The following is a 9,375-nucleotide window of genomic DNA, read 5'->3' on the forward strand; positions in this document are numbered from 1 at the left end:
ATATATATATAATAATAATGCAATGGTGTGATTTTACAGCCTTGAAAAACCATTGTTTGTTTGTTTGTTTGTTTTTTATTTTGCTTTAATAATGTTTAACCAAAATTCATCCCAACACACACAAAAAAAATAAAAGTGAGAAAAAGAAGAAAATAAATAATAAATATCAGTGCTTGGGTCTCTGAGGATTAAAGAAAAAACCAGCTTGTGGAAGCTATGAAGGAAGTTGGCTCTTCATCAGCGGAAAGGGAATTCTTCAGCTGATGCCTGTAGATACTGCTAATACGCTAATAATAGGCGACCAGTCTGGCTCCCGAAGGGCCGCAATCACGGTAACTGACTCAGATCGGTGCTAGACTCCATGTTTTCTAATCTCCAGAAAGTGTCTGATAGGCAGGGAAATGCTCGCATATTTCTGCGTAATTTTATGCAACTTGAGAGGATCTGGAGTGAGCATGCAATATTCTTCCCTTTTTTATGCGTTCTTTGGCCAGCTCAAAGAGCTTTGTTTCAAACTCTTGGCTACTTTGTGATTTGGAGATCAGCCATGGAGCAAAAAAAGTGGGTACATGCGAGGAGATGGGCTTCTGAGTATAGTGGCAGGGGGTCTCAGAGAGCCACACCACCAGACCACCTTCACAGCTTGAGTTTCTGTTAAACGGGTGAGCTCAGAATCATAGTCTTTTAGACGTTTGGCTCTGGTTTCCAACGGGCGAAGCCTGCAAAGAGCATTGGTGCCTTAGCTTGTGTTATGATGCCAAGGGATCCAGCCTGAGAAACTGGTGCCATCTTCTAATCAGTAGGGCAGTGGTTTCAGAGTACCACCTCTGGGGCAGCGGAGAAAGGCAAACTATCAGATGTCAGACGATATAAGCCAGGCCACAATCTTATTACCATGATTATTTAAGAAGAGAATGTAATGTCAAGTTTTGAGCAAGTTTTGATTATGTTCTTGTAGAATTACAGCTGAAAAGACCACCTTAGATCAGTTTGAGTTTTCATAGGCTGATTTCGTGCCACATACTAAAGAAGAAACTAGTTTAGACAAACTTGAGGCTGGTTGACCATCGTGATCTTTCAAGTGAAGCTGGTTAGGCAAGCGATTTGTGCTGGTTAAACCAGTGTTATTTTAGTATTATTTATATACTTTTATTATTTTTTTATATTACTGTTTTAAATTAGCTTTTATTTTTATAGTTTCAGTTTTAATTTTAGTTTAATTTTTAGCCATTGTATTCATTATGCCATTTTATTTTTAATTGTATTTCAGTTTTAGTTCTTTAGTTTTTTATTTATTTAGTAGTTTCATTTTGATTGATTTATTTAGAATATTCGTTTTATTTATTTAGAAATGTAGTTAGTAATTTCAACATTTGAAATTTTCATATAATTTAAAATATTTCATCTAAAATTTAGATTTTATTTTATTTCACTTTATTACTTTTAACAAAAATGTTGTAGTTGTTATTTATTTAGTAATTTCAGTTCATTTTTAAATCGTTTATGTATTTATGATATTTGTTATTTATAATATATTTCTGTAATATTCACTTTATTTAGTAATTTAGTGAAAGTGAATTCAATTCAAGTGAATTCAGTTCTTCAACTTGGCAAGGCAGCATTTCTAATTTTCATTTAGTTTAAGTTTTTCATCTATTATTTATATTTTATTGTACAGTATTTCATCATTTAAATGTACAAAAATTGTTTAGTTGTTATTTAGTCAGTTCATTTATAATATTTATTATTTATAATATTTTATGTATAAAATTCATTTTACTAATTTAGTAATTTCATTAGTAATTTCAGTTATTTTCAGTTCATTTAGTTTTTCACCCAATATTTTATTTTATTTATTTTTAATTTGATTTAATTTCATTATTTAATTTTATTTTACCAGTGTTTTTGATAGTTTTAGTTTTTATTTAGTAATTTCAGTTACATATAATAGTTATTATTTATAATATTTTACAATATTTACAACAAATGCTGGTCTGGCAGGATATCAAAACTTCAACGACAACTTCCCTAACCACAACTTGTTTGCTCCAAACAGGTGTTTTCAGTGGATATGGACGGGTCGCGTTTGCAGGTGGTGCTGAACGTATCCGTGGACTATCCTGAAAACTTGGCCGTGGACTGGGTGAATAATAAGCTGTATGTGGTGGAGGCCAGCGTCAACAGAATCGACATGGTGGACTTGGACGGGAGCAATCGGGTCACACTAATCGCCGAGCACCTGGGCAACCCGAGAGGTCTTGCGCTTGACCCGACCGTGGGGTGAGTTCCCGAGGGAGACGTCAGACGCTTCCCGTTGACTTTAATCTTACCCTTGCTTCCTCCACCGTCCATTGTAAGTGCAATCATGAAGCTGATCTCGGATCTGGAGCCTCCGATACTGAGAACGGGAATGTTGTACACTGTCTGTGAGGATTAGTCAGAAGTAATTAAGCAAAGATGAACTTCACGGAAACCCGATAGGGTCGTACGGCCAGGTGGCCTCATGCTAAATTGAGAAGTGACAATAAAGTGCGTATAGTTGCATCGCTTTGGTGTTTGAAAATAACATTCTTTGGGTATTCATTTCAAAATCATGTTCTTATCCCCAAGGGTTTTATCCGTAACCCGATGCTATCCAAACTGAGCGCTAACAATATATTTGCGCAAATACCTTTGAAGTTCAAGTTGCTTTTCATCTCTTTCAGTGCAACATGAGATTAATAAATCACGATTCATCATTACAATGGGATCATTTCATTTAGGATTAGTTCCTCTTTCTGTTTTAGATGTTAAATGCGATTAAAACAGTGTCTTGTGTCACAGTGAGGTTGTTTTGTTTTGTTTGAGTTTAGGTACCTTTTCTTCTCTGACTGGGATACTTTGAATGGGGAACCGGGTTTGGAAAGGGCCTACATGGATGGTACCAATCGCTATGGGATCATCAGGACCAAACTCGGCTGGCCTGCTGGGATTACTTTGGACCTTGAGGCTAAAAGAGTATATTGGGTGGACAGCCGATATGATTATATCGAAACAACGACTTATGATGGCTTGCACAGGTATCTTCTAGGGGTTGCAGAGGTGTTTTATTTGGAAATGCATGCTGATTTTCACAAGTTGTTTGCACTTTCCGGAAGTCTGTTAAGAGCTTATTTGAATTCTCCAATAGGAAAACTGTGGTCCATGGTGGGTCTGTGATTCCTCATCCATTTGCCATTACTCTGTTCGAGCATTCAGTCTACTACACTGACTGGACTAAGATGGCAGTAATGAAGGCTAATAAATACAGGGACAACAGCCCACAAGAGCTCTACAGGACCTCTCAGAGACCACATGGCCTGACTATGGTCCATGCATACAGACAGCCTTTTGGTAAGGAGCTAGAAAGTGCATCTGCCACTCTGTATTACAGTATGTATATTAAACTGTTAGGAATTCAGCAACAAGACTGTAGTGCAAAACAAAATTACTGAAGCTTAAACTAAAATTGCAATAAAAAAACTGAAAATATACAAATATTTATATTATAATTCAAAATATTATTAAATACTATAATGGTAGATAAACAATTCTAAAATAACATGATGGCCAGTTTCACCTCAGATTACATTACAACTTTATTACATTACTTACAACAAATGTTATTACATTAAAGGGGTCATATGATGTTGCTAAAAAGAACATTATTTTGTGTATTTGGTGTAATGAAATGTGTTTATGCAGTTTAAGGTTAAAAAAACACATTATTTTCCACATACTGTACATTATTGCTTCTCCTCTATGCCCACATCAAACCCATTGCAACCCTTCTCCTTTAACTACCTGACTCCATTCTGGTATGCTTTTTAAGATCCAGCCAATTCCCAATGGTTAAACTCATGTCCTTGTTCCTTAAATATCCTATTTCATGCGGAAATGCATTGGGTTAAGGATGCAGAACGGTCACAACGTTGCATTGCATTTCATGAATTTCAGAATCAAAAATTCTGTTTTTGAAAGTCTTGTTTTTTGAGGGAATATACTACTTATTCCATAAAGTATCGCAAATAGTGTAATAAAAAATCTGGTGCAATATTGACTGATTTTAAATAAAAAAAATACAATGTACTTCGAGTTGTTTTAACCCTCTGGGGTCGACGAACGCGCCGGTGCGTTTTGTTGCATTTTTTTTGAAAGCCCCTAAAAGAACTTAAATTACTCCGTCAGTTTTGATTGTACAGATAAGAGCACTACATCAATCGAATCTGTAAAGGGTCAACTTTTATTTGTATACACACATAATAACAACAAAACTTTGTGCTTTTATAAAATAAATAAAACAAACAGGGTGTGCTGTCTGCCGCCTTGGTCTGCGTGATCTTCATTTAGAAATGCGTCATTAAAATGAACTGAAACTCAGCGAATACTCGACACAGAGACATGAGAGATGTATCTATAGAAAGCTTGACATGTCTACTTTTAAATGAAGCAAGTCTTATCGAAAACAAATATTCTGTGATAAAGTAATCCATATGAAACCAAAGTGATGTCCAGTCTTTCCCGTCTGGCTTCATCTCTAATTAGATCACGCCCACAAGCTACTTTCGCTTTTGATTTTACAATAGTAAAATATTGAAAATGTTGAAATTCTAAATGTGTAAAATGTAAAATTATAAATGTGCCAAATGTAAAATTGAAATATGCAAATGTATAAAATATATAAAATATATGTAAATGTCTAAATATAAATATTTTGAATATTTATATATTTTAATATATATAACATTTTGCAATAAACTATATATATGGTGCAATTCCTGTTCCCAATGATCCTGTTTACATCTAATATTAAGATTTGTCTTTGGTAATGAGATCACAAGTGGTCAGTGCTCAATACAGGTGTAAATGCGGCCCAAATAGTTTTGAACTGAAATCACTGAAAACAGACATGAAAATAACCAGAAATGCAATGTGATTGCATCACATTTGTAGTGTAAATGTTTTGTTAATCTGTCCTGTTGCACAGCATTGTTGAATCACTGTGCTTAGGAGAGGTTTTAAACGTAGCCACTTTAAACAAAAATACTGACAGACATCATGAAATTATTGCTATTCTTTTTGTGATTTATTGACATCTCCGTTTGTTTGATCGGACAGTAAGTAACCCCTGTGGCGCCGATCGAGGAGGCTGTGAACACATCTGTGTTCTGAGTCACAGAACTGATAACGGTGGCTTGGGATATCGCTGCCGCTGCCGAATGGGCTACGATCTACATGCTGACGGCAAGAGATGCCTGGGTAAGACAGATCTTGTCTACAAAGATGCAAATTATCATTGCATCTTTGCATCTTATGTGTTTAAAAGAGGCCATATCACACAAAAAAAAATCAACATTTTGGGATGCAGCAGCTTGATGTTTAAGGAAAACAATATAAATGCAATATGTGTCTTGCAGCTGTGAGGCAGTTTCTGCTGTTCTCCAGTCAGCTGGCAGTCAGAGGGATCCCCTTCAACCTGTCCACACAGGAAGACATCATTCTCCCCATCACAGGAACGCCGTCTTATTTCGTTGGAGTGGACTTCAGTGCTGCGGACAATTCAGTTTTCTTCTCTGATACGGTGAAGGACATCATCTACAAACAGAAAATTGATGGAACCTGTGAGTATGACAAGTATTTTTCATGCATATTTCAGTAAAGCTGCTGTAAGCGATAACTTCTTCCACATATGCAATTCTTACCTTTGTAAATGTGCCTGTCGTCTTTTTTATGTAAAAATAAATGTAATCAATTAATTAAATCAGTCAGAATACTATAGGCTGTTACCAATATGATCAACATCAAAAAAAAAATTAATTAAAGTTTATAAATTAATTACTTATTACAGGGTAAGGCAAGGCAAGTTTATTTATATAGCAAATTTTGTACGCAATGGTAATTCAAAGTGCTTTACATAAAAGAAAGTAAAATAATCATTAAAAAATAATCACAAAAATAAAACAAGGAATTTAAAAACTTTGATAATGATTTAAAAATATATTTAAAATGAATTTTAGACAGTTAAAAATAGAAAATGATTATACATACATAAAATACAGTGCACGCAGTTCAGACATAGCACAGTGCTCATTCAATAAATGCACAGCTAAACAGATGAGTTTTGAGTCTGCATTTAAATGTGACCTAGGCCATTGAGTGATTTATAAACGAGTAAAAGTACTTTAAAATCAATCGCTGCAATATTATGATAAATAACATTATTGTTGATTATTGCCCTCGATATTATAATAATTATTATTAAAGTTGATTAGTAGAATGCATAAAAAACGGCAGGTCAAAATCTAAACGCCTCCAATTAGCCATTGCATTCATGCACTCAACAGATGTGTGTAACTGCATTTAATGCTTAATGCTGCATAACACAATGCATAAAAACAAATGTTTGGTGCTACATCAGAAGATAAAAATGTAATGTCACATTCAACATTTTTTATTCATTTGTATATTTTACTTTAACTGTGACGGTTGTAATTAATTTACTTTCACTGTGCAGGGACATTTTTTGCCCCCATATCTTGAATTTGGGGGGCATTTATTTAGATTTTGATGCCATTTTTGCCCCAAGCATCCCGTAATTTCCAACCCTTGTATTCATCCCTTGTGTTCTTCATTTCAAATTATTTTATCTCATTTATTTTGCTGTTGAAAAAAGAACAAAATCTGTGCTCTGTTTGATGAAATGTGCTTGACTTTTAAGCAGATAAAGTGAGAAACTGATACTCACTGAATACTCCACTCAGTCCTCTGGATATTTGCTGTGTGCCAACAACACATTTTGCTGCATGTGATCTCGCCTATCAGCTGCCTTTAAAGGCCAACTACATGAGATAATGTGTTCACTGGTGTTGGGCTACATTTCTAATAGAAATCCAGGATACTAATACCCTCCTCCCCCTGACTCAACCCAAAACAATATAGAGAGTTTGCTTGTTTCATTCAACACCTGTGAGCCACATCTAAGTGAAAGCATATTAATTTGCACTGACAAAAATACAGTAAAAATAGTATTACAACTTAAAACGCATTTTTAATAAATGTTATTTATTCCTGTGATGCAAAGCTGAATTTCAGCATCATTACTCCAGTCTTCAGTGTCACATAATCAAGAAAACAGTTGTGCTGCTTAATATCTTTGTGGAAACCAAGATAGATTTTTTTTCAGGATTCTTGGATTAGAGAGTTCAAAAGAACAGCATTTATTTGATACGGACATCTTTTGAGATCATTATAAATGTCTGTACTGTCACTTTTGATCAGTGTAATGCATCCTATTTACACTTCAACTGGAGGTTACTAATGACTGCTGTAAAAACATTTGCTGCAATCTGAGTTGTTTCTTGCTTTCATATCTTTTTAGTTTCCATACATACTAGCAGTGGATTGCGCACTTATCTTTGTGTTGCTTTGCTTTAAACTGCACAGGCAGGGAGGTACTAGCAGCCAATCGGGTGGATGGTGTGGAAGATCTCGCTTATGATTGGATATCGAAGAACCTGTACTGGACGGATCCACGCTACAGGAGTATATCTGTCATGAAGGTCGCGGATAAGTCCAGACGAGCCATTGTACGAAACCTCAACAACCCCAGATCCATAGTGGTCCACCCGGTGGCTGGGTGAGTCCTTTACTGGCTGGTCTTCTTTATGATATTGCTATTTTATAGACATAATAAAAGCAAAGTAGTTAATACTATGGCTCTGTTCCAAAACTTAGTGAGCTACCTTGCTGTGTTCTGCCTAATTAGGCAGCTACCTTCTATAGGACAAGTGAAATGGAACCTCATAAGTGACCAATTTGAAGTGATCTACATAGGCAGCAACTCTGTGCATCATAAAAATAACATGCAAAGCACACATGAGACTCGACTTCTGTTCATTACTTTCAATAGAGTTTGGTATTAACGTGCTGCTAAGCTAAAGAAGAGATTAATATACGTAGTACATGCAAATATTAGATAAAACGGTACATTATGAATTTTATTGGAGTTTTTTTAATTGTTTCTTTTTTTCAATACTTGTTTAATGTAATTTTAGTTTTATTTATAAACTATTAATTATTTATTAATACTTTTTAACTATTAGTATTTATTAATATATTTAATTATTTTGTTTTTGTAATTGTGTGTAATTGTGATATGTGCTTTTGTTTTGTTTTATATATATTACTATGTAGCTTTAATTTATTTCTTAGTTCATTTTTAGTTTTAATGATTTTAGTAAACCAACTTATACTTATTTATTTCAGTTAGTTGCCAAGGGAACACTTCTAATTTTTGTTCATTTTTTTTTATTTCAAGTTTTTACATTTTTATAAAAGTCTAGTTTATCTAGTTTTTATTTTATTTTATTATTTTATATTATAGTTTTAGTTTTAGTTGATGATATGAACTGTTATTTAATGAATTATATTTATAAATAATTATATATTTATCAATTATATATATATGTCAATATTTGTCTTGCATTATGGGATACATAATTATGCTGCCTTTCTTTTGGAAAGCTTTCACTATGAAGCCATAAAATTATGTCTATGTAGGGAGCTTACTAGATTTTGGAACAGAACCCTTGTTATTGTAGGCTAAAAATTGCATTCACAAAATAAACACACTCAAACTTCCTCTTTTGTGGAAAAAAAGGGTTGTGACCATGGGTTTGAAATCCCAGGCACGTTCAAATGTCAACAAACACAATTCAGCATGCGACCATACGCCAAAAACACAGCTTGGGGGAGCCTTGCTTTCACCTCGCCTCTCTGTTTCCCTAAGACCATGAAAAAGCATTAACAATCAGGCCACTTGTGTCCAGTCACACCTTTCATAATGCAGGAGGTGCCCAGCCATTCATAGACTGCTCCTGCTTTGAACCTGGCACAGATAAAGGCGCTCTTTATGCCGTGCTAGTGGGACATTTCCAATGGCTTCAAAGTCATGAGGCCTCTGGGCCCAGGAGACTAGATTAGTGCTGCATGAAGGTCGGTATTGTAGTGCACACTAAGAACTTGGCTTAGCGGGGGAAAACCCCACAGAGCACTCAGATCAACTGTCTATACCTCACAGTTTATAAATAAAACTCGGCGGATGGTTTTGGTGATGGCACGGGGTGAAGATTTGTGGTGATTTTGCCATTGTTCCCTCACCCACATGCCGTCCCAAGCCTGTTTGACTTTTGGCACCTCTCTTGAGTTTAATGAATGAGGACTGAGGCTGGCAAACTCCAAAGTGAAAGGTATGTTATAAAAGTAGTACATATGGCTTCTGAAGACTTCAGAAATTGAAGAAATACAAAAGAACAATTTGAGCAATCTGACATTTATATATATATATATATATATATA

At 34.9% G+C, this 9,375-nt stretch overlaps 1 protein-coding gene across 1 annotated transcript in view; it reads left to right on the plus strand.

Annotated features, from left to right (window-relative positions):
• Nucleotides 1-9,375, plus strand: part of lrp2a (low density lipoprotein receptor-related protein 2a) — a 105,983-nt gene that overhangs the window by 24,821 nt on the left and 71,787 nt on the right. Inside the window, exons 12-17 of the mRNA XM_016472964.1 lie at nt 2,057-2,280; nt 2,853-3,059; nt 3,170-3,372; nt 5,137-5,277; nt 5,436-5,639; nt 7,462-7,654. Of these exons, the coding sequence (XP_016328450.1) occupies nt 2,057-2,280; nt 2,853-3,059; nt 3,170-3,372; nt 5,137-5,277; nt 5,436-5,639; nt 7,462-7,654 (1,172 nt within the window). The remainder of the gene's footprint in view (nt 1-2,056; nt 2,281-2,852; nt 3,060-3,169; nt 3,373-5,136; nt 5,278-5,435; nt 5,640-7,461; nt 7,655-9,375) is intronic.

The sequence above is a fragment of the Sinocyclocheilus anshuiensis genome, unplaced genomic scaffold, assembly GCF_001515605.1.
Source record: "Sinocyclocheilus anshuiensis isolate Anshui unplaced genomic scaffold, SAMN03320099.WGS_v1.1 scaffold164, whole genome shotgun sequence".
In the NCBI taxonomy this organism is placed as follows: domain Eukaryota; kingdom Metazoa; phylum Chordata; class Actinopteri; order Cypriniformes; family Cyprinidae; genus Sinocyclocheilus; species Sinocyclocheilus anshuiensis.